This window comes from Dermacentor silvarum, chromosome 2 (genome assembly GCF_013339745.2).
Source record: "Dermacentor silvarum isolate Dsil-2018 chromosome 2, BIME_Dsil_1.4, whole genome shotgun sequence".
NCBI classification, from domain to species: Eukaryota; Metazoa; Arthropoda; class Arachnida; order Ixodida; family Ixodidae; genus Dermacentor; species Dermacentor silvarum.
Window position 1 is genome coordinate 63,564,836 of NC_051155.1, and position 26,140 is coordinate 63,590,975.

At 45.5% G+C, this 26,140-nt stretch overlaps 1 protein-coding gene and 1 non-coding gene across 2 annotated transcripts; one reads left to right on the forward strand and one right to left on the reverse strand.

The window, feature by feature from the left end:
• Positions 1-16,142: 16,142 nt before the first annotated feature.
• On the reverse strand, positions 16,143-23,776 carry LOC119440962 (uncharacterized). Its single transcript, XM_049661361.1, has 3 exons — positions 23,695-23,776; positions 21,098-21,225; positions 16,143-16,676 (listed from the first exon to the last, which is right to left on the reverse strand). The coding sequence occupies exons 1-3, from the start codon at positions 23,701-23,703 to the stop codon at positions 16,223-16,225; spliced, it is 591 nt and encodes a 196-aa protein (XP_049517318.1). The 5' UTR covers positions 23,704-23,776; the 3' UTR covers positions 16,143-16,222.
• Positions 23,777-25,827: 2,051 nt separating this feature from the next.
• Trnak-uuu (transfer RNA lysine (anticodon UUU)) lies at positions 25,828-25,900 on the forward strand. Its single transcript has one exon. It is a non-coding gene; the product is annotated as a tRNA-Lys (tRNA).
• Positions 25,901-26,140: the final 240 nt, after the last annotated feature.

Below are 26,140 nucleotides of genomic sequence, written 5' to 3' on the forward strand. Positions count from 1 at the left end.
GTTGCTCGTCCGTGCTTCTGGCGTCGGGGGCTTCTTCGCGACGCTTCCTGCGTCTCCTGCGGCGGGATCGAAGTCCCGACCGACCTTGTCACAGGGTCCGAGCTGCACGCTGTCCATTCCTGCTCAACTAGAGAGAGAAGTGCGACACTTCCGAGCCTCACGAAATAATTCGAACAAATGAGACCTTTTTCTCTGGCTCACGCGCTGCAGCGGCCACTTCTTTTTCCTTTCCTCTGAGCATGGGGTCCGCGCGTTCCTGAACGGCTGTGGCAGGAGCGAAAGCCCCTGCATGACGTTTTCCGCCGCTGACGGAAGAGTTACATGGCACTAGCCGGATGGCGCTGCGGCTGTTTGAGCCAGGTTTGGAAGGTAACAAAAGATCAGTAGGCCGGTTGGCTTTGGGAGCCCACGGTAATACCACAAAGGAGGCAGTGCAGGGTGACATGGGTTGGGCATCTTTTGAAGTCTGAGAAGCACCGAGCAAAATTAGTTTTGTAGAAAATCTCAGGAACATGGATGAAAATAAATGGGCGGCTAGAGTGCACAAGTATCTCTACATGAAAAGCGTGGACACATAATGGAGTAAGAGGTGAAGGAGGTTGACAACCAAGTACAGGATAATCGAAACGGTAAATAGACAACCAGGAGTCATCAGAAAGAAAGTGAGAGAAATAGAGACCGTGAATTGGATGCAAAGAATGGAAACAAAAAGGACAATGGAGATTTACAACAATGAGAAGAAAGAAATTAGAAGGGAAAATCTGTACGATATTACAAAGGGCAGTGCCTCGCTATTTGAGGCTGGAGCCGGTTGCCTAAGGATGAAAACATATCGGAACAAATATTCGGAACTAAATGAGACATGTGTATGCAGCAGTAAAGATCCACAAACCACTCAGCACATCCTGATGGAATGCGACGGCATCCACCCAGCGAGAACCGTAGGTAACGTGCAACTCCCAGAAGCCCTTGGGTTTAAAGTGGAAGGAAACATAAACAGATCAGCCGTAGAGATCAACAAGAGACGATTAGAGTACTGGTGGAAAAAAGCAGGGAAAAGATGGATACGACCTGATCTCTTAAAATCATAGGCAGCGGTAGAAGGTAAATATTTGAAAAATAAAAATAATGAGAGGTATACAAAAATGCTAGATAAAGAACAGGTGTAGTATACCTGATTAAATCAAGATGGCTAGGTGACTACTTGTGGCCGCCCCGTTTCAAAGGGGATGCCAATAAATCATCATCATCATCATCGCCATAGATTCCTAGAGGGAACTCCGTCACCACTGTCTATGGGAGCTGGAAGCATGACGGTTCAGCCGGCAAAGAAATTATGGTTAGAAAATAAATTTGCCTAAACATCGTCTCTCTGGCTTCGAGCTATTTTGGAACATTGCAAATTCTTCGTTCAATACAAAAGGCTGCGTTTTACACAGAACATTTTGCAATAATTCTTCAATCGCACGGTTTCTTATTGCCTCCGGCGATAAAAAATTTAGAAACGTTTCAGTGGTGTCTTTCGAGCACTCTACAGAGCGGTTTACATCGGGCTATTCGAAATCGAGTGCTGGGCTCATATTGACTTGTGTGCTGTACCGGTGTTACGAATAAAATTTCTTATTCGCCTTTCTGTGTTGGTTGATGTGGTGCGCGTCGCTTGCCCACAGAGACGTTTTTTTTTTTTTGCGTTTAGAACTTCGTGCTGGGCGTACATTTATCTCGGCAAAACGGCGATCGTAACGAAATATTTCCCGTGTACCGTAATGCATTCTGATTTTTCAGGTGCACATTTCATTCCGTTCTCAGTGGCGAAATCGTGCACTATTTTTATGGTGTCTTGAAGAACTTGTTCTTTTGTTCCGATTGAGGCTTTTGTCGACCAAAGAGTAATGTCATCAGCATAAAGGACAAAATGCACGCGTTCCACGCGTCCCCCCAACCTCCCCCCCCCCCCCCCCGGTCTTTCGCGCGACGGAAGAAAATCGCGTTTGCTCTCCGCCGTGCAGATTTGGACACTGTACCAGCTAAAGTGTCCAACTCTAAAGTGTCCAAATCTGCACGGCGGAGAGCACATGCGATTTTCTTCCGTCGCGCGAAAGGCTGGGGCGGGGGGGGGGGGGGGGAGGGAGCGGAGGCGACGTTTAGCTGCGACACCAAATGCCTATCTTGCGACCGGGCGCAAGGGGAACTGGCTACTCAATCACAGTCTGAGAAGATTTAACATAAAAGGCATGCGCTGCCGGTGTTTTGTTTCATGACATTTGTTTATGGGCTGTCATTCTCTAAATTCTGAGGAGCTGTATAAACTTGGACATGTAGCAGCACCAGCAGCGCGCAGAACTGTTGTCGACGGCGGCGGCGTTTTGCCCGCGTTCGCACCGGACGCGCGGCCTTGGTGACGTGTTTATGAAGAACGTGCCAACCTTTGCCGTACACCCTATGGCGGTGTGCCGTAGCGACCATAAGGTCATGGTCCCTGTGGTCACCACATAAATTAGAACCAGCGGATCATATACAGTTGTCATTATTTAATAGTTCAAATAACCAATTACACCAACACATCTTAATAGTCAGGTGATGGTGCAATTCGCAAGTTGGAAAACGCGGTAGATCAGACTATCAGACTGCTAAAACGCATTACAAACAGGCACAGCGGTATGAAAGACGGCAACACAATTCGGCTCGTGCAAGCCTTCGTCCTCAGTAGAATCACGTACGTTGCCTCTTATTTTAAGTGGCAGGTCACCGAGAAAGCGAAATTAGAACGCTTAAACAGGAAAGTGTATAAGCAAGCCTTAGAGTTACCAAGAAACACGAGCACAGGGAAATTGTTAGAACTAGGGTTGCACAACACGCTCGACGAAATAATAGAAGCGCACGACATAGCTCAATGCGAAAGAATTTCATGGACGAAAACGGGCAGTTGCATCCTCGAAAAACTAGGCATAGTTTATCACACGCAGCATGGAGAAAAGGCAGACGCACCCGCGACGGTGAGAGACAGAATAGTAATTCCGCCGTTACCTAAAAACATGCACCTGGAATATCACGTCGGTAGAAGAAGAAAGAGAGCGCAGGACCTGCAAAGAAATTTCGGCAACTGCAAAGAAGCGGTCTTCGTGGACGCGGCCCGATATGCGAGCAGGCGCGGCTACGTGGCCGCGGCAGTCGATTGCGAAGGCAAATGCAAGGCCAGCGTTACGGTGCAAGCCGCACATGTCGTGACAGCCGAGGAGGTGGCCATCAACCTGGCAGTGGCCACCACCGAGAAGGAAATAGTCATCAGCGACTCGCAAGCAGCAATACGTAACTATGCTAACGGCCGGGTCTCCCGAGAGGCACTGCGAATACTAAGGAATAAAGAGGGCAAAATCTGAAACAAAAACGACACGTTCCTCATGTGGACGCCCGCACACACCCGCACCCACCTGGCCGGCAACTAGGCGGCACACGCGGCGGCTCGACAACTCACGAACCGAGCCGTTGCGGAAGCCTTGGCCGATGCCACATGCGTGGGGGAGTGGGAGTGCGGGGTGAACGTATGACTAGCTATAATGAAATAACGCAGCACTACTAGCTCAGTAGACGCAAATACCCACCACCTCACAACAAATTAAGTAAGAAGCAGGCAGTTGCGTGGAGACAACTGCAAACACACACGTACCCCAATCCAGTGATCTGTTGTCTATGATAGCACGATTTTTATTCGACGGATAAATGTAGGGCGTGCGATGCCAGGGCCACCCTGGACACATGCTATGGGAATGCTCGAGTTTAAACGACGAAATACACAGAAACCACGAGGACGCAGTCTCGAACCACAGGGCGCGCTGGGAGGCGGCTCTGCTAAGCTCCGCATTAGAAGGTCAACTCTGGGCAGTCCAGCGAGCCGAGGAAGCCGCCCGAGCCCAAGGGCTCGCGGCCGAAGCCTAGGCCGGGGCTAAGGCCCGCCCCGAATTACCTTCGCAGGACCCTCAATAAAGGTGCTCAATCAAAAATCTTAATAGTAAATACATAATTCCCACCATAGTACAGCTTCGCTGGTCTTCCATCTCCACCCCAGTGGAAGGGCTGACAGTTTTCTGACGGATTTCAGTGTGAGAAATTCAATTTTTGCTCACCAACACCTTGCACCACGTAGAGGGCCTGTGAGGTCGGGGTGGTTGGGGATGATTTTCTCCGCCCCCCGTCGACATCGCACGCCGACGCCGGTTGCCGACGCCGTATTTTCTGCGACACGGGGCCCTTAACGCTATCGCGTTAATAAGCTAGCGCAGCTCAGGGGTAATTAGAGATCGCTGCGACGCTGCGAGGGGTCTTGGCGCTGCAGTGAACATAAAAGTACGCCGATGACATTTTAGAACGTACAAAATTCGTGCGGAATTTTAACGGACGGTTGCACTTAAAGCGTATTTCGCTTCGTACTGCGAGGCCGCATTCGCATGTTTACAGAAGTGCGCCGGCCGCCGCTTGGATACCACCCAAGCGGCACATACCATACCACCTTGGCATTGTACTGTACGTGTTGTGACTGCTCTGAACAATGTAAGTCAGTGTCGCAAGATCGACGAGTTGAACTGATTTGATCCGAAACCAGATAGAATCTTGAACCGCTATGTCCTTCAAGCACGGTTCTGTGCAGTATTCTGACGTGCACCTGAGCGTGCGTTCCTATGAGGATGGTAAATTTATAGCAACGTTGGCGCTGAGTATCGTGCTGATGTTGACTGATTAGCCTTGACTTCTACAAGGCGCCACTTGCCCTACGGCAGACGTGTAGTTAAGGGCTCCAGGCCCTGACAGCGCGAACCTATGATTTATTACTGCAGTCTCCAAAATTGATTTGCACGCCCCTTTGTACATTTCGCCTCTGTCGGCATGCGGTCGCCTGAACCAGCATGAACAACTCTTGACCTGGAGCAAGGCATCATCGTGTTTTATCAGCTGAGGAGAAGCTAAGAAGAAGCGATGAACGCTGATAAGATGTCATAGTGTTGATAGGCAGGGAAGCATGCAGGTGTGGATGTTACGTAATGAAGTTTTCTGTAATAATTTAGGAGTGTTGATAATCACGGCTTATTTCCGCATTTTTTTAGGGCTACTTTATTATCTCCCCGTGCCCTCGAGAGTAATCTTATGCGCAACGAGCGCGCGTTTCATCGTCGGATGGCCCTTGACAACGTCGTCGACCAGCCTCTTAGACGGTACGGGCTCGCGAGGGAGCTTATAATGAGCCTATGCGCGGCATTAGAACCGCACCTGCAACAGTGTGAAGCGCGATCACATACCATACCGATGACCGTACCGGTGGTGGGCCCTTTGCCTTGAGGCCATACGAACTTTTCTTTTTAATTTCTTAATTAATATCGAATAAAGACATTTAGTAGCTTTGTAATAGGGTGGTGGTAGTGGTGATGTATACAGCTGGGGTGAGCCTGGCAGACCTAGCTGGCCGCCAATTGCTCCGACTGAGCGTCTCTTTCTGCACCAAAGGTGTCGCCATGTGTCTAGCAGCCCTGTCTCTCGCAGAAATGTGAGAAGGCGGAACACTTTCATCGCAATTCTTTTGACGGCGGTGCGGTGAACGGGCGAGAGCGGCTGAGGTTGTCGGCGCTGTAGCAGACGCCCGGAAAAGGAAGCTTTCAAATAGGGGTGTGCAGTGATTTGCGTAAGAATATCCTCGACTACATACGCATTTATTATACTACAAATCGCCCGAAGGCATTGATGTAGGGGGGGGGGGGATGTTACAGAGGAGGGGAAACGCGAATAATGGTTGCAAGGTGAACACATCAAGAACCATATCAAGCGCAAGGAAACCAAAAAGCAAGCATACCAAGAACGTAGTTTCTTTAAGTCAGGATAAGCGCTACGCGCTATCACCAATATGCCGTCTTAGCTCATGCACGAAATCTTTGTCGTTTGTCGACACCACAGCGTGAGGCAGTCTGTTCCAGTGTTTAATGGTGCGGGGAAAGGAACACGACTGAAATACATTTGTACGGCAAGGAATTTCGCGAATTTTTCTTTTATGGTCACGTCATTGTGACACTTAGATAGGTGGTTTTAGGAAAACGCGGCGATTGATGGCGGAATTATTCCGATCAATTTGATTTAATAGTAAACACCTAGATACAATACGGCGGATGTCAAGCGTGTCCCAATTGAGCATGTTTTTCAGGGCGGTGACGCTTCTGTTGAACTGATATGAGTTAGTTACAAACCGCGCTGCATTATTTTGGATAGCTTCTAACTTATTAGCAAGAGTTACTGACTCAGAGTCCCACACTACAGCAGCATATTCCAAGATAGGGCGAACATTGGAAAAGTATAAGACCTCTTTGACCTGATACGATGCTTTCCTGAAGTTTCTTCTCAGAAAGTTAAGTACGCGGCTAGCTTTTACGGTTACGTAGTTTATATGGCTGTTCCAAGTTAGGTTCGATGAAAATATAACGCCTAGGTATTTCGCTTCCTCAGTTATTGCTATTTGTTCACCATTTAAATAGTAGTAGTTTCCTATGGTTTCCCGCTTTCTACAAAACCGGACATGATAACACTTCGAAATATTTATTGTCATAAGCCATTTGCGGCACCACGAACCTATTTGGTCGAGATCTGCCTGTAAGGTAGTGGTGTCTGCATTATTGTTAATGTCCCTATAAATCACACAGTCATCGGCATATAACCTAGTCTTGGATGTAATGTCTAAACCTATATCATTAATATATACTAGAAACAAAAGTGGTCCTATTACGGATCCCTGTGGAACTCCTGAAGTTACTAAGACCGAGTCTGATTCTGATCCATTAATTACTACTTTTTGTTATCGGTTCGTCAGATAATCTTCTAGCCATTTGAGGATGCATTGTGGTAGGCCAAGATAGGATAGTCTGAAGAGGAGTAAAAAATATGGAACTGTATCAAAAGCCTTTCGAAAATCCAACATGATGCAGTCTATCTGTGAGCCAGAGTCAAATGAAAAGAAGAGATCGTAGGAAAATTCAATCAGTTGAGTAACGCAGGAGTGGCCGGCCCTGAAGCCATGCTGATTAGAAGTGAGGAAAGTGTTTTCGGCTAAGTGATGATAAATGCTGGAATATATTACGTGTTCTAATGTCTTGCAGCATACACTAGTTAGCGAAATGGGCCTATAATTCGAAACCAACCTCCAAAGGCCGTTTTTATGAACGGGGACTACGTTAGCAGTCTTGCAATCTGATGGTAGCTCTTTCGATGACAGAGACAACTGAAATATTATAACAAGAAATTTTGAGACAATAGGCGCGCAAGCGTTTAACACAACACATGGAATACCATCTGGGCCTGTAGTGGAATCTGACTTTAATTCAGATAGTAGTTTCATTACTCCATCGTAAGATACAGATATATCTGGCATATTCGGCAAACTATAGTTAACTGGCTCTATAACAGGATTATAGGTAGGTGTAGAGAAAATGGATTTAAAGTAATTGTTGATGCATCGTGCTTTTTCTACTTCGTCAGTTACATAATCGTTTACAACAGTTAGGGAGGGAATGGTACATTCATCTTTGCCATTTTTTTAACGAACTTCCACAGTTCCTTTGGGTTGCGCTTAAGTTTATCGCTCAGGTTAGAGTAAAATCTGCCCTTGGCTTTCTTTATCTCTAAATTTATTTCTGTCTGTAGTTGTTTTGATTTGTCAAGTAATACAGCGTCCTTACTTCTATTATATCTCCTAATTACCCGAGATCTGCGGTTCAGTAGACATCTGATGTGCTTGGTGAACCATGGCTTGTTTCGCCTGTGTATGCCAGTGAGGATTTTAGATGGAACATGTTTCTCTATCAGTGTCTTTAGCGCGTTCTTAAAGAGCTGCCATAAAGCATCAACATTTAAAAATGTACTAGCGGTCAGAAATTCTTCAAAGTCATCGACAAGGCCTTGCATTATCAAGTCGTAATTGCTTCTGTGGTAAAGATACACTTTTCTAGGTGGAGTAGCCATCGTACAGGGGTTCGTGCACGATATCCGTGCCAGAACGGCGTGATGATCACTGATACCATGGAGCGCTAAGACAGATTTCACCATACTGCTGGAGTTAGAGAAAATTAAATCCAAGCGTGGAAGCTGTATCTCCGTGCTGTCGTGTTGGGAAATCAACGTACTGGTATAGACCGTTTGTGGTGATGATATTGTTAAATTCAAGCAATAATGCGGAGCGGCAACTAGAAACGGGAAGATTGTCAACCCATCGCACATGGGGCATGTTAAAGTCTCCTCCAAGCAAAAAGTCACAGTCGCAGCACTGCATCATGCTCGAAAGCGATTGTAAGGGTTCAAAGCTGGAATTACCTGGACTACGATAAAACGAGCCGAACGCAATATGTTCACCGTTGCGAAGCATTAGTTTGAACCACACAGTTTCACATTCATTGTTTCTTTTATCAATTAGAGTGCTTGAAAATGCCTTATCGACCAAGATGAAAACACCGCCGCCATGACCTTCTCCGTCCTTTCTGTATATTTCAAATCCAGATGGAAACACTTCTGCATTACACACACTTTCATCCAACCATGATTCAGTACCAATAACAACTTGAGCATCTGACGAGAGAATGAGACTTGCTAATGCGTCGCTTTTGTTTTTGATGCTGCGGCAGTTTATCAGCAAAACCTTTAGTTCTGTGAGGCTACCTGCCGGGCTGGATTTAGATCGGCAGTCATCCATTTGCCTGTCCTTGGCTGCTTTATTTCTGCAATCATATAGTTATCTCTTCGACTGAACCACATGGTCAGATACTGCATCATATACGTAACAGCAGTCATCAAGTAGTAGTTTATCATATCGTATCTTGAAGAAAGAACTTCTGGGCTTAGCAAATTCAAAAAGCTTTTTACGAGCCTGCCGAATTCGCAACGAAAAATCTTCTCGTACAGCATAATCGGTGGATTTCAATTTACTCCCTGAAGCAAGAATAGATTCTTTTTCTTTAAAGTGACAGAACTTAACGACTACCGGACGACACTTACTGGCCTGAAAACGACCAATCCTGTGTGCTCTTTCAATTTGTGATTTTTCCAGAGTTATGCCCAAATGCTCTGCGCACACAGAAACTGCTAAGTTCTCAGATTCAGCCCAGGTTTCGGTCTTGCTGTCAAGCAAACCAAAAAAAAGAAGATTATTACGACGTGACCGCTTGTCAGCATTGTCAGCCGCCGCCTTCAATGTTGCAATAGTCTGCGATATTTCCGATATGGCATTACCATGACATGATTCCCGAGAAAGACCGGCACTGTCAGCAGCTGGCAAGCCTTGCTCAAGGTTTGTTATTCTTTCATTGAACTTTTCCAGTTTTGCGTCGACACTGGTTTGCCATTGTTGCAATGCCTTAACACCTGACAGTAACTCCGACTGTCCTTGCTCGATTCGCTGGAACGCCTCGAGCATAGCTGAAATTTCGTAGGCGTCTGTCTGAGAGCTAGAATTGGTTTTCCTAGGACCAGGGTTGACTTCAACATCGCCTGATAATAGTAGCAGCGCACGCAAGCAAACAGTACGACATATAAAATATAAGAACCAGTGAGCACGTTGCGCGAAAGTTCACCATTGTCAGTGTCAATGGGGCATGACACCACAAACAGAAAACGATCAGAACACCTATAGCACCAGGAATTGTCCAAGTAACTAACCTGGGTTACAAACAGCCGTAAGCCCATGCTCCGCTCGGTGTCGGCCCCAAATGCTGGCGGTGGGCGTCTAAATACGTTCGTTGTCGATGTACCAGGTTGCCAGATCGATAAAGCAGTCTGGTCTAAGCTGAGCGGAAAATCTTTCAGGGCTATGTTAATTCCGTCGCCATCGCTGTCATAGCACCACAGGTGGCCTGTAGGCGCGGCACCTTGAAGGAATTCCTCGATGACGGTTTCTGGCCAGGAAATCCAGGTAGCAAGCAGCACCTGGGTTACAAACAGCCGTAAGCCCATGCTCCGCTCGGTGTCGGCATGATGTGCGATAATGCTATCAGTTCACCGCACTTCCCAGTGAACCACAAATAACCATTGGATGTACCACAAAAGGCCAAATATCCAAGACATTTAACGACGTTCAGTTTACATCTATAGTATGTTCGACTAGTACGTGGCAGTCAAGGGTCCTCCATAGGACGTCGATAGTCCTTGTGATTTGGACAACCCTTGCACATTCAAAGCTCTCGTGCCTTGATCGTACATTGCGCGTTATGAGTAGATGCACACACTATGCCGCAGAAATACAAGCAAATTGTCTCTAATGCCTAACAATGGGAAGCTAGGAGAGGAAAAGTCGCGCTGTTGCCTGTTACAGCCTTGCAGTGGGGCATTTACTTTGTATTTCGACATCATCACTGTGCATGATCGAGATCCCGGGAAAATGTACGTGTCGTTGATGCCTTAAATCATGGCTCTTCTGAATGGCGAAATATCCATCTGTTCATTTTCAAAAGAGTCAATTCGAAGTATTAAAGTCCAGAATTTCAGTTATGACCACATTTATTTTTTTACGATGGGGTCATGAGTAGCAATTTTGTACGACCTCTGCAACGCGCACTGCTGGACACCGCGCGTCAATTTAAAAGACATAGCTTTAAGTTTCGGTTATGTCATTTTCTCTCATACACCAACCTTTTTCGGTTATATCTATCAGTACAGTGTTAAAATACGTAATATTTAACTTGTCGGTATATTGCGACAGATATTAAAAGAAAAAATAAGCTTCAACTCGCGATATCTTTGACTTCGCATCGCCATTAATGTCAATGCAGCGAGCACCTCGACGCGACGGGAGTGCAATTTACCGCGTGCAAGCCCCGTGAAATGTGCTTCAGTGACTTTTCGACTTTCGTTCGTGTTGTTGTTCGCGTTGACCATGGCCCAAGTACGTATATTATAGGGACTAAGTATCTACCAGATAGTTATGTGTTTTGCACTTTCGGGGTGGGACGTACTAAAGTCTGGACGTACTGCGAATTAAGCAAGGACTACTCTGTCGTCCCTTTTTCACGGTGCTTTTTCCAGTTGCTGGTAAGAGTTCAAAAGCTTTCGAGTTGATTCACACTAGACAGCTATTTGAGAGCTGCAGCACTTAGTCCTCCTAGCAAAAAAGTGGATTTAGTCGTTGAAACTAGAGCTTCCGAAACTCATTCAGTTGAGAACCGCTGTGCCCTTCCATAATTTCTTTTCCTGTGTCCTACCAGTTTGCAGTGTTTTACTTGACTTCGCCGTGTTTGTTTACAACTTTTGCTTGGCATTTAACTGAGTACTTCGAAATGCCGAAGTTTGTTTGGAGAAATATAGATATCTATAGGATGTGTGCAATGTCTCAAACATGATGTTCTATGGACAAATATGGTACATTAATGGTTCACTGGGTTATTTCTTGTCGTTTATTCGGAGCTTTGTTTCCTCCTCGCTCTCATACGACCGTAAGTTAAATGCGCTGCCACTTCGGTTGCACCCTTATTTCAGCGTAAGAACTTTTTCGCTAAGCAATTGCGTACGAACAGCGCGGCTTAGTGAATTCCACCCCTGATCATTAAAAGAAAATTTACATAAGAAAGAAAATTGATTGCAGTGCATACGGCAGACATTACCAAATAATGACCGGGAGCTTATGGCTGTCATTGAAATGAAAAGTGTACAATCATTGCATTCTACCGGTACTAGTATATGGGGCGGAAACTAGCAGGTTAACAAAGAAATTTGGTAACCACAAAAGGACCCCGCAAGTAGCAATGGAACCAAAAATGTCAGGCTTAAGTTGAGAAACAGGAAGACAGCGGCGTGGATCAGAAAGCAAACTGGGGTAGTCGATATTTTAGTTGATATGAAGAGGAAAAAGTGGAGCTCGGCAGGCGACGCAGTTCATATAGCAGCGATAATTGGTAGTCCATTAGAGCTACAGAGTGGCTTCTAAGGGAAATCAAGTAAATTAGTTGGCGTGATTAAATGAGCATATGTGCAAGCCCAACTTAGAATCAGCTAGTGGAGGTCCAGGGTACTTGGAGAAGGCTAAGGGCGGCCTTTGTCCTCAAATGCGCTAATTATGTTCAGTGTTAACGACCGGTCCGCTTTCTCGGTTGCCTGCCACCGCCACTTTCGCGATGAAGACTACAAGGCAAATGTCTTCGAAGGCTATCCGACGTACACGATTCCTAGCAACCACAATCCTCGCAAGCTCCTGGCGAAAATAACTGCTCGTTCAAGTACCAGAGTGAACATAAAGAGATATGACGACGCTCGAACGACTGTATGACAATGATGCTAAGATGGCTGCGGAGTAGCGACGAGTGCATGGACATGATGGCCTGACGATGACAAGGATGGCTACGGAATGACGACAGAATGTTGGCTTCGCGGGAATGCAAGCTCCTACGACAACGCAATGACGTCGGCAGAGAGAAGACAGTGGTACCATTATTATTATTATTATCATTATTATTATTATTATTATTGTTGTAGCGAAGCGTTGAAACTCTGAAGTGGGTCGTCCGCTCCAGCGCCTTGAAGTGGGTCTCCTTCTCCAGTAGCTTCTAGTGGGTCGTTTTCTTCGGCTCTCAAGCGCCGCTCGTGCTGAGAGTCCGTGCTGCGCTTTTTGGGCTGTCGCCCTTGCGCTGCTTCAAGTGCCGTCCAATAAACATCCTTATATTATTATTATTATTATTATTATTATTATTATTATTATTATTATTATTATTATTATTGTTGTTGTTGTTGTTGTTGTTGTTGTTGTTGTTGTTGTTGTTGTTGTTGCTGCTGTTATGAAAGCACACGTACAATGCACAGAGAGGGAAATAGGGAAGGAGCAGGCTGGCAACTGCCTCTGAGAGGGGGGCACAAAGCCTGCGTACTTTTTAGGAAGGAGGTGATATAAAAGGAACTTAAAGATAAGAACAAGCGAAGTAAAGAAGAAATGAGCACCAATATGACCACAAACAGTGCTTCTTTTTAGACTACTAAAATCATTTTCTTAGGTCACCTGGGCCCGAATTCACAAAAACGTCTTACGCTAGACATTTTTGTCAGAAATTATTTTAGCCAATCAGGAGGCCAGATATGCCATTACCGAAGGCGGCCAGCCAATGGCAAAGCGAAAACTTGGAGGACGCTTAAGCTTCGCCTTTAAGAGTGGAACGCGATAGTATTCCAAAATCCCTGGCTGCTTATCGGGCTTTTTTCTCGTATATTCCAATTACAATCCGACGCTATCCCGTCTGCAGGTTGTGGTTAAGTCGTACTTTACGATTTTTCTTAGGGATTCTACTTTGAGAAATTCAATTTTTGTTCCCTAACGCCCGGCACCACACGAAGGGCCTGCCCGGTCTGGGTGCTTCGGGATGATGCGGTTCTGGATGATTATTTCTGCCAACGACGCCGGCGCTTACGCCCACGCCAACTCCCGATGTTCTGCGACACGAGGCCCTTAACGCTATCGCGTTAATACGACAGCTAAGCTTTGTGAATCTGGCCCCTAATTCCTATAACAAACAACAAACTGGCCACAACTAAACGACAAGAAATAGAGTGCGCAAGTAGGCACAGAACATACACGCACGAACAGAAAAAATATGCATAACGCACTAATTACCAAAAAAGGAAAAATTTTAACAACAAAATCCGCAAAAACTCTTTTTCTATTACCAAGTCAGACAAATAGAAAGCCAAGCCCGTTTCTGGTAGAAAAGTATGAAGGATGCGATGAGCCTGGTCGCTTCGTGATGGATGGATGGATGGATGAATGGATGGAAAATCTTATTGATAATTAAGGGAGGGGGAAAGGGGAATAAGGGAAGGGGTTGAGTGGGATGGAACGGGTGGGTGGGTACTTATTCCTGGACGCCAGTGACCCGGGCTACCCTCAGGGCTGACAGTTTCCTGACAGTATTCCCTGCTCGGTTTGTTAGTTCTCGAGCTAGGGAGTGTGCCCTCTCATTGCCTGGGATGCCCTCGTGTCCCGGGCACTATATGATTGCATGTTCTTCTTGGAGTGCGTTGCCTATAATTCTTAGCGCGATTCGTGGCAATTTACCTTGCATGTAAGTAAATTCTGCATACTGCTTGAGAGTCGGAGATAACCAGTGCCGAGTGCCTGGTGCTGTCGCTGTGTTTGATTACCGTAGCGATTACTGAGGCTTCGGAAGTGGGTGTGCATGTTGCGTTTATTTAGGCCGTTACCTCACATCTTTTTCGCTGCGTGTTGCGAACTGCTTCTATGACGGGTCCTCTGGTGGTCCAAGCGGCGTCCGTGTAGTGCACTTCTTGATTGTTCCGAAAGATTTTGTTAAGTTACTTGGCTCGACCTTGTCTTCGGCCTTTTGGCATTCGGGATTCATGTTCTTTGTTATCGGTGTGGCTTGTATTTGCTTCCTGATGTGGCTTCGGACCTGGTGGATTTGCTCACTGCAATGTTCCGGTCTCACCGAGTATCTTAGTTGAACACAACCACTGAGATACAGGCAAAGCTCAAGGGTCGTACACTGCAGGCCAAGTAGTCTATAGTCCCTTAAAAGCTACATGCACTGCGCAAGGAAATTAGCATAATCAAATATGAGGACCGTTATCCGGTTATGGTACCGTAATAGTCATATGAGTCCGTTACCAGTCCTTTGGTAAGACAGCAGCAGCAGCATCAGCCACTCGCTCGCTTGTTCTTTTCATTCGTTCGTTCGTGGGTTGGTTAGTTCGTTCGGACTATTTGCTTACACTGACAATCGTCGGGGATGGTTCCTTAAAAATTTGGTTTACCTCAGCGTTTATTGCCCTTTCAGACCAGCGTATCTTAGCAACTTCCACACACCTGCACAACACGAACGCAAGTGTCATGCCAGCAGATCGCACTCTAATGCTAGTAAGCGTTCGCACGACGCTTATTCTGCTACTCGGAGGCATAATCAGCTGGGAAATATCCCTTTCTCGCTCCGCTGCCTAGCTGCTGCATTTTTTGCAGCTAAGCTGACTGCTTACCGTTGGCGTTAGAGGGTAGCGCTTTTAGAAATGCGCCATCATGCAACGGCAGTTCTTCAATACCTGAACAAGTGAGATGTGATCGAAGGAGATTGTAAGCGACGTTCACCTTGAAACTGTGCAAAGCTGTGACACAACCAAAATTAGTCCACCCTTTTTTCTCCTTAGTTTGCATTCATAACCCGACATGCATTTATCTAACTGCTTGCCAGTTTCAGTCTAAAGAGGCAGCGCCACGTGTTTTGCTGCATCACACACGGAAAAATTTATAAAGACAGAACTTCATCGTAGGTCTGCCGAGAAACTCCTTTTGTTCAGGGGTCCTTAAGCGGTGCAGGAAATGGTTCTCGTCAAGGGACGTTCGCCCGTGTGTCCAGGGTATTATATCTCTTCTAGTGCTACTTCTTTATACAATACTTCACTGCAACTGAAAAAGGGACGTCGGGGCTCGGAAAGACACTGTTACTATCTAAAATTCAAGCCAAGTGTCCCATTGAAATTACACGCTTCATGGAATTGCGATTCAACGCTACGATCATGACCCAAAATTTTTATCTTTTAAAGTAACCGCCAGGCAGCATTATGCTGGTTTTCGACAGTTCCTCACCTCCACGCAGACGGTCACGGTCACGTACAACGGCACCAGCAAGATCACGGTGACAAACACCACCACGACGGTGACCACCAGCAATGACACGTACGCGACCTCTGCGCGCCGTCGCAGTAGCCAGGCGCGCAGTCAAAGGTGCCTTCCTTTGACTCTTCAAATTATGTTTTGTGCGAGAGTACCCGCTTAACTCATGAATGATGGTATCGACGCAAGCTTACCGGATGCTAGCTTTCCCGGGTCAAACGCTTCCCCCCCCCCCCCCCCCCCCCCGTGATTATTCTCTAAACGAATGTGTCGACGTGGTTATCCTCTATGTAAAACGCAGTTCCACATTCGAAGCAGTGTTCACTTGTGCAGCTTCTTTTACCAATGCATTTTGTCTCATTGCCCGCCAAACCAGGGGTCTATCACAAAATTGCCCGTATGGACATAATGACAGGAGAAATCACACCGTTTGCCTTCTAAAAGTAAGTTTTTTTTTTCTAACACGAAACATACAAATGGTCTAACACAAGTTGGAAGGCAAAAATTTTGGAATAATGCACACAAGAGAAAAGGACAAAAAGCAAATAGTTCACACCGCTAGTGCTCAACCGTCCGCTGTAGGTATAGTTCTCGGAGCGTTCGTCAATGCCGTGAAGTGGTCTTTGTTTTGGGATCCTTCTGTGGCTCGCTGTCGTCGGGGACGAGGACCCCGTCGCGACCGCTGCTTCCGAGCGCCACGGCGTGGCGCTGCTGCGACTGCTCAGGCGGTGCTGCCGCCTGGCTACTGCGACGGCGCGCAGAGGTCGCGTACGCGTCGTTGCTGGTGGTCACCGTCGTGGTGGTGTTTGTCACCGTGATCTTGCTGGTGCCGTTGTACGTGACCGTGACCGTCTGCGTGGAGGTGAGGTACGCCATCGGTCGCCCCTGCGCGTCCACGTAGATCCACTCGTCGCGGGATGGGTTGGCGAGTTCCTGCTTGGCCGCGCGACGTCTCAGTATTTCAAACTTGCGCCTCCGACGCGCCGCGATCTCGGCCGCCTTGGGGTCGGTCGCCACCGTCGGCTGGGAGGCGCTGGGTGATGGGGCGCTGGCCGAGCTAAGTGCGAGTTTGTGGGAGACAGAAAAGAGATTGAATATCCAAAGGAAAGACTGTATTATTCGCTTCCGATGAATCTAAAACACCAATTAACGAGCTGAAAACGCAAAAAAAATAAAGATTGGCTGTAACGAAAGCTACAAAGAATTGTTGTGCGTTACCGTAAAGCATCGTCCGCGAGCGTGGAATATCATCATGCCAGGAGTATGTTGGCATGAACAAGCGTACCTACAATTAACCTTCTCATGCCCAAGAAAATGTTACCATCAGGATGACATTTGCAGGAAGGTCTTATTGCGAAGCGGACTCTTAGGAAGCCCAACCCCCACTATTTGTTCTAAAGGCTCTGATGCATGCGCACAGCAGCATGCCAATGTGCGTGGACAAAGTTACTTTTTTTCAATTTGTATCCGGCAAAACTTATCTTGCTTAACTAAATACATTGGTTACGGTAACTACATCGCAGTTTGTTGTAACGAGTGTCCATCTTGGATAAGTGCTCACTTAGGCGACATGAGAGCTGCACCTCTCAGGCCGTTTGCATCGTCTCTGAGGATACAATGGCCTCGCGCAATGTAGCCTCTATTTTCTTAAAACTAAATTGCTGGCAAGAATAAAATACATTAAAGCATTGGTGGCGCATGCATCAGGATGCAAGATGAAGCCGATTGTTATTTTTCTCTCTTGGCACTTTTTGTTTAGTTTTCAAAACTGGAAACGCTGACGTAAATGGTGGTGGGAATTGGCGATTCAGGAGGTTACGTCCAATAAAGCGCAAACACCGCTTCGTAGCAAGACAAATTCAGACTACTTGGGATTGTATTGCGTAAGGATTCTCTTCATCCGATTCTAATCTATTCTTGTCATCTGTCTCGGTTATAACAAATATCGAATGGCGTCAACAACAAAATATTGAAAAGAATATCTTATTTGACGAAAGAAATAGACACAACTGAAAACTCACTCCTGCGTAGCAAATCCTTTATTATGGTCTTGCTTTCGGTTTCCTCGCACTTAAATTTTAATTTATGAAGTAACAAACCCAAGCTAGTGAAAATTATACGTAGTATTTTGCGAGGTTAATGGGATAATTGTGCTTTGCAAACAGAAACTCGCGAATAATTTCGATAGAGATTCCACGTGTTCTGGTTGAAGAAAATGAAAGTGGAATCTCTATACTATGATAGACACTTCTAAATCCTGTCCTGCGCCGTAAATGTTTCTTTAAAGTTGTGGCGTGTTACGCCTCTTGCGCCTTGCATCATGTTCAACAGCAGTTATAGAGAGTGTCTTGTATTACGCGCGACGAGTTCATGTCGTACGACTGCAGTGTAACAACCCGCGCTCCTCTTAGCCCTTAGAAATCTAGAAGAACAACGTTTACCATCAGACAGCTTGGTCGTCCGTCTGGGCCAATAAGCCTTTTGATGAATGTGCACGTTGTTTTCTTTATAGCAATAATTTTCTGCCTGCTACAACTACGCGTTGGGAGATTGAAGTAGCGGCAATGTTTGTGCGTGCTTTCTTGGAAAATAATGTATTAAGAAGTGATTTCTAGCGTAAAACTAGCGACGTTTTCGTCAGACACCGCTTCGCGAGGGAATACCGTTCGAAGGAAAAGAATTTCACTCGTTACAATCTCTCACCGTCGTGTCGTGAAGAAAATACAGACAACGGACTTCTAAGTGGTCTACTTAGGCTACCTTGATTGTCTGCTGTAATCAAGGTATTTCCACCTGCGCCTCAGCAATAACATAGCGCTCCGACATGTCTACTACCAAGAGCTTGCACCCTGAGAGCAGTTTCATAGAGAGTGCAGGAAAAGCGTGTGAACGCGTTATAGCTGAAATGGAAAAGCGAGGTGCAGGATACACGTGATGTAGTGCCAAACTAAGGACAATTGAGGTGTATGCAATCAGCGGCGAAATTTAATTGACCTAATATATGCTTATACCTATAGGCACCTGTGGTTAGCACAGTGCATACATTTAGGAAAAAGAAAAATTCACAGCATATCCACGGGGTGAATGATGATGAGTGGGCGAAGCTCCGGAGGGAATCATCGGATCTCCCGCTTAAGGGGACGCTAGCACAAACACGTTAGAAACGTGCAGTACTCTCTAGTAAGGGGGAGCGGCCACAGCGTCTTACGCAGCCATTTACACATGCCGGAACGTGCACCGCGTTTGCCGACGCCATCGCATGACTGCTGAGAGAGTATAACCCCCGTATTCATAAACGCTCCTCGACTTGAACTTGACTTGCCACCGCTTTGGGCAGCGCGTTCGAAACGCGTTGAAGGTAAGGCGGAGAGGCCACAGCGTCTTACACCAGCTTCTTACACGGGCCGTAACGCGCTAGCACAAACGCCTTAGAAACGCGCTAGAAACGCGGCCTTTCGTTAATGTTGGCTATTTATTGCCATCGTGGTGCGTGTGGCCATGTCCGCTTCGTGGCGTAGTGGGCTAACGCCGCGCGCTCGGAAGCGAGGGGTCCCTGGTTCGATTCCGCGCTACGGACACAACTTCGGAATTTTTTTTCTCATTTTTCTCAGACTGGTTACACACTACTACTACGACGACGACGACGGGGACGAACGGGTGCTGCTATAAGGAGCTTCGCCCCTAAAACTGGCGATAATAACCGATACAACGACACGCGCATGCGCATGTCACCTGCACGCGCATGTCACCGTTGGGCGAGCAGAATCCAGTTCCTCGCCCAAATTCCAACAGGGTGGTTCTAACTGAGACGCCATTTGCGAGAAATGGCGTTTTTTCTTGCAATTTAAACATCTCGATCGGTCTACGTAGTGGCGCTGGTTCCTTTTGTCCAGTACGGCTGCCGAGTTCTCTAGCGATGGATTTGCATGTTTATTTCGCTTCAAGTTGCACAGCTAATCACCAGTGTCTGTTGTTTGATGCTTTGGTTACCAGGAACAGAACAATTACTCCTCAGACTTCACGACGGTAAATAAGGTGATACCTACACATGTTTCGTCGATTACTAGGTATGTTATACGCAGAACTTGCGTTTTTTTTTGAAGCCTCAGCTATTATGATAACACCTTATTGTAAGGCACGCGTGCCAAATATATTTTTTGTTCGAAATGTTTGTCAGCCAGCACATTTTCCGCTAACCTTATTTACAAGCATACAGTGCTAAAAGTACACTAATTTCGCGTGTCCAGCGATAAAATCTTGTGACTGAGGATGATAAATCGGCGCTAAACATTCGCAGGTATCTATGCATCCTTTGTGGACAAGCGTTATAAACAAATCCAGAGGACATATTTCGTTAGTACTTAATTTTCCATAGTTAAGGAGGTCTCGAGTGGAAGCATCGTGGGAACGATAGAAAAGACAACACCAAGCCAAGAAAGCAAGACGGAACACGTCGCGTATTCTCTCGGTTGTTGTTTTTCTTGCGCTGACTCCCAGATTGCAACCATACAAGCTTGCCCAGCGAACCATTCCTACGATTAGAGGGGGCGGTAAATGCACAATAAAGTCCTTGCTTGCCTGTGCCTCCCGGAATCCGTAACTTCGCTTACATCTATAAACAATGCTGAACTTGTGATGGCAAGAAAAGTAAACTTCACTAAATCATCCATTCCTGAATTACCCCTCAAAGAAACGCACAGGCAGCACAAAGACTATAATGTCTGATTGAGGAGTTTAGGTAACTACTTCCAAAGAGGTCAAAATTGCTGAAATGTCAGCTAGAAACGCACACAAAATTGATGAAAGTAATTCGACACTGCCAAGCTGCGCGCTGCTCCGTCTGTGACTACAAGCAAATGCGCAGTGCACGGATGTGCTTGAATACAAAACTTTGTATGCGTAATACTGATCGGCGAGGGTGTTTTGAATGGTATCATGCTGCTCAATAGAAAGCTCCCAAGACGGGCAGTGTCATCATACCTTTTTTTCTGACTTTGCAGATGTCGCTAGGGTGACACACGGGAGAGATTGAACATAACGGGAGACGTATTAGCGCCATAACTATACCAGAATGCTGGGAGACGTATTCGAGAGCAGTAAGGCTGGTGGTAACATACTGTGTTGCTTCGGTTATTGAGAGTTTTTCTTGCACAACAAGATAACATAAGAAATTTAATTAATATGATTATATCATTCGTGACAGGCTGACACCATAAAATGGTCGGAACAGTTGGTCACTGCGATAAAAGTACTGCGTACTTTGACGGAACAAGGCGTTACACGATGTCGCTATCATCGTTGCAGCTCCAATCTATACGTCTACCGCCTTAGGTCGCCACTAGCACATCTCTATTATGCGGAATACTGAAAAGATCACTGTAGCACCGGAGGCTCACTCAGTGGTTGTATAGGTTGCAACTCTGTAGTGATGAATGCCAGAAAAAATGTCGTAATATCGAAAATAAAGGCACGTCTTACTCGTCGACGTCTTGTTTTGGAGGTTCCCTCCGGCGGTACACAGAAAGAGCGAGGACCACGCACAACAGGCACGCCGTCACGGCAAAGGCGAGCACGAGCCTTCGCAGGCTGTCGTCTTCCTCCTGGTACTTTAAATAAAGAACAATGTATTGGCATTCTACGGCACAGATCAATGCAAGAACTTGATAGAGGCGTTACTGAAATGCTTTGGCTCACAGTTACCCTTTTATGGCCACCGTTACAATCGCTGCACTTACATGTCAGCAATAAGAGTTCTGGCTGTACGCATACGGCGCCTGATGGGGACGGTGAAGGTACTTCTAGGCAGGTAACAATACGGTAATAGGTCAGTGTTTTTATCACAGCGTTACTAATCGGCAGCTACCAGTAACACGACTGCCCGGTGTCACTTCTGCTGTCTATCGGGTAGCCCACAGCAAGCGGAGGCAGTAACTAATAATAGCTGTATTGCGCTAACGCTACGCAAAAACGTTCTGGTATGGAGTTTGAGTCATGCTTTATTACCATACGGATAGGGCAGATGTTTTTGTAAATGTACTATCGTGATATCCATGGGCAATAAATTAATGTTTTGGGTCGACCGTGACACGGTGTCGATGCTCTCACTCTTGTTAATAGAATTTTTTCTTCCTTATGACAAGTTGGCAAAACAAATTATACGACGGGGGCATAATGCTTAAAAAAATGCAGTTCCTTTGTTGGTGTGTGCTTAAAAACCGCTATTCTAGTACCCGCCAATAAATAAGAAAATTCAATGTTCGCGCGGCTTCTTTAATTATGCTTTTGTCTTAACAGATGCTTCAATATTGTATTTGCACCACACTAGAAATTCGCGCGCTGGATGAACAGTTGCATCTGCGCGCTTTTCACTGATGGCTTTCATTTGCGCTAAATATTAAATGCGAAGCATTTCGTAACGAACATTTGCTACTTTGACAGTATCTATCTATCTATCTATCTATCTATCTATCTATCTATCTATCTATCTATCTATCTATCTATCTATCTATGTATCCAGCCACATACGTCTTTGTGCTCTCATAGTCGTTTCGTTAACTGGCTATGTACTTGACCTACTAAGAAAAGAGTATATGACGAACATATATGATATGTTATGACATGCGTGTCATCTAGGTCCTGAAACAGCCGCCTACGTCTTGGTGTTCTCATGCATGGTTTCGTTAATGTGGTAGGTACCAAAATTGGCATAGTATGACAGGAGTGTATGAGGAACAAAAGTGATAGGTCATGACATAAATGTCATAACAAGCGTGTCATGTAGGTCATGACAATGACCCAGCGAAAAAGATTAACACTCAAAAGCCACTTAAATGAATTCTGACGTAGGTACTAAGTAATGGAAACACTAAATAATGATAGTAGAAGTCATAGCCATGATCATGAGTGAGCAAAATGGCAATGACAGCGATAAAGATTAACGCTCAAAAACCACTGAAATGGGTTCGGACGTGGCTACTAAGTGAAGGAAACACTAAAGGATGGTGGTAGAAGGGATTTTCATGAGCATGACTCAGCAAAAATGAGAATGACTCAGCGAAAAAAGATTAACACTCAAAAGCCACTGAAATGGGTTCTGACGTGGGTACTAAGTGAAGGAAGCACTAAAGGATGATGGTATAAATCATAGTCATGAGCATTACTCAGCATAAATGACAATGACTCAGCGAAAAAGAATAACACTCAAAAGCCACTGAAATGGGTTACGTGGGCACTAAGTGAAGGAAACACGAAAGGATGGTGGTAGAAATCGTTGTCATGAGCATGACTCAGCAAAAATGGCAATGACTCAGCGAAAAAAGATTAGTACTCAAAAACCACTGCTATACGTTGGGACGTGGGCACCAAGTGAAGGAAACAGTAAAGGATTGTGATAGAAGTCATAGTCATGACCATGACTAAGCAAAAATGAGAATGACTCAGCGAAAACAAATTACCACTCAAAAACCAATGGAATGGGTTCGGATGTGGTGCTAAGTGAAGGAAATGGCTAAAGGTTGATGGTCGAAGTCACAGTCATGAGCATAACTAAGGCGTACGCCTTAATGTCGCTTAGGTGTAGCTAAAGGGACTCCTGAGGACTCATGACAAGGATGTCATGACATGCGTGCCATGTAAGTCATAAAAGCCGCCTACGTATTGGTGCTCTCATGGTCATTTCGTTAACTTGGTAGGCTCCCCGCACACTGCTTCGCATAATATCGATTCTCACAGGGCGTGGGATCTGCCGGTTTTTTACTTAAATATGGATATACTACACGTTCTAATCTCTCCTAATGCTGGTTGCAAGCTTAAGACAGCAACGCAATTGCCTACCACATTTACGCCTCCAGAAGAAACTATATCAGTTGGAGCTGTTATGATGGGTCATAACAGCTCCAACATGTCATAGCAGCCCCATAAAGACGCCTTGCTTTCTGCGTATGGCCTCCTGAAGAGCACTGAGTACATAGGGCCATTGTGCAATGTAAGCAGCACGCATACACTCGAATAAATTCTCTAACCACTACATATGAAGGTACGGTCCTTATAAAAATACACCAACAACGGCAACTTACCTTGGCCATTGCGAACAGCGTCTTCTTTGTCTTTTCTCTACGTCCCAATCAATGACACTTATTAACTATGGTAGAGCGGCTACGAAGCCGATGATAAAAGAAAAGGAAATATGAAAGAAACGTACACAATAAAACTGACTTTAAAGTAAGAATAAAAAAAAATCAATAAATAACGTTACACAGCTATGGGTAGTTAGTAAGACACTCAAAAAATGTTTCCAGCGCAACACCTGCAAATGCTATCCTCGCGCATGTCACTTACCCATAGCCTCCTTGCATAATTTCATGAGAACTGGCCGACCCGCGTGCCAAGCCAGCGCACAAGCGCGCGCGCACGCGGCCGGCCAGCTCGTCCTTCGCAATAAAAGCCGTCTACTTGGTCTGATCCCGCTATGTATGCAGTTTGCGTCCAATAAACCATTTTATAATAGTGCCGAAGCTTTTCAGCCCTGCCTAAAGTTCCGTATGCCACGCCACCTTTTATTAATAATAGTAAGGGCAATGTCGAGGTAGTAATTCAAAGAAGCTCCCCGAAGAAAATTAAAATTTCGCCCTTTATGTCGTGCTGAAATTGCGAAATTGACGCTGACCAGTTTTGCAGTCACGTCTGTTCTGAAGTAGTCATAAGTCCAGCAGAGTGTTGAGAATATCTGTCCCCCAATTACTGCTTAATAAATGACAGCACATTTGCGTGACCTTTCAGAATTACCGCCCATGTTTCGGTGGAGCTTTTTATTTCGAGTAGTTGTACTATGAACTTAGGTTGGCCGAAACTAAACGACGCACTTTAAATGTATCCGTATATGAATCCCTGCGCTTAATAACTTTTCAAGCAGTGGAGAAATAAATTTTATAGAAAGCCTATACTTGAACCGCACACGTACATTTAATTGCACATGCTGACTTGCATGCAGTTCGCTCTACTCTCACTTAATTTTATCTCGATGTACTTTATAGTCATCCGAGGGCATGGGGCTAAATTCTGTGCCACTGTTTAAGCACACTTCTAATGCTCCGGCGCACTTGAATTAGTGAGTTATTGCAACGGTCATAAATAACCCACACACTTTGAACTTTGCTAACACACCTCCCATAACCTTCCTGTTATTTTAGCAAAGTCTAAATGAATTGTCTCGCTTAGTCTACAGAGGATGCCGGGGACATGTGACGGGAACCTGTTATAAGGGAACAATATATGTATAAACAAAGGTTTCAAAATTAGTTATTAAGCTTCAAATTTAGTAGGAAAGCCTAAAGCTACGCCGTACATTACACCTAATATGCCGTGAACATTCGCCAAATGTAAGTTCGGTGAGACGTAGTCTCTTGGAAGACAGGAAACATAGCGAAAAGCCGTCGTATAACGCTTTAGAGGATTTGCTGCCTCACTTTTTTTACAAGAGCCGTAAACATACCAACATCATCTAATTGCACATACTGAATAACCATATCGGTCTCTCTATATTCAATAAAGTTGCCTTTGGAAGAAAGACGCAAGCAGGCGAAGCAGCGAGCGCTCGGCCAGGTGGATGCAAGACAAGATCATGCTAAACCATAACCACAAAAAGTGTACCTTAAAGAGGGCATTATGATCGTCCAAGATGTCTACCGGTCGCTTATCGGTACACCCGAATGGCCATCTATATTTCATCACTTGCTAGCACGAGATCCTTACTAACCAAACCACACATTATGAAGTACTAGTCTCGGTTTTATAACACCGTAATCAAGTGTATGTATGTCTAATTACAAGCCGTGAATTCTTGTCTATTTTACCTGGAGAAATCCGGAAATAAAAAGAAAATAAGAAAGCTTGGCCACCCGAGTCGGTAGAGCATGATTTAATTATGCTCATTGTATTGCACAGTGTCTGGAGATGTCGCATGGCCGTCCGAAATGCAGACGTTGACGCCAGAGCAGCTCGCCAATACTTCAAAGAAAGTATTCACAGATATGTAGAAGAACAAAAAGCACGAATACCTGTGCCACACTGGTTGCCTTTTGTAGATTTGCGTTTGAATATAAAATTTATTTAGAATTACTTTCTCCAAGACAGGAGAATACTTTTAGCATTTGACTATTTTATGTATTTTAGTATTGCATTTCTTGTAACTGGCAATAAAGAAAAAAAAAGCCCGGCTAGCTCAGTCGGTAGAGCATGAGACTTTTAATCTCAGGGTCGTGGGTTCGAGCCCCACGTTGGGCGGATGCTTTTGCTACTTCATAATTGTTTTGCACTGATACGGGCTGCATTTGTTGAAGCCATTCTTTTGTATTTTAGATCCGCGAAAAAAAATGTTTTACTGTTGCGCCGCTAACCTGATCATGTAAATCTGTGTAGGAGCGAACGAAGGCAGAGCCAGGCTAGCTCAGGATTCTGCTTCCGGCAGCCGAGCTGAGCGGACGCAGGATGGCAGGCCCTTCAGGGGTGGCTACAGCGGCACGT

Coding starts and splice junctions, on each gene's coding strand:
- LOC119440962 (XM_049661361.1), bottom strand. Junction 16,677..21,097: donor CCAAAACAAGACGTCGACGA/GTAAGACGTGCC, acceptor ACTCGCACTTAG/CTCGGCCAGCGCCCCATCAC.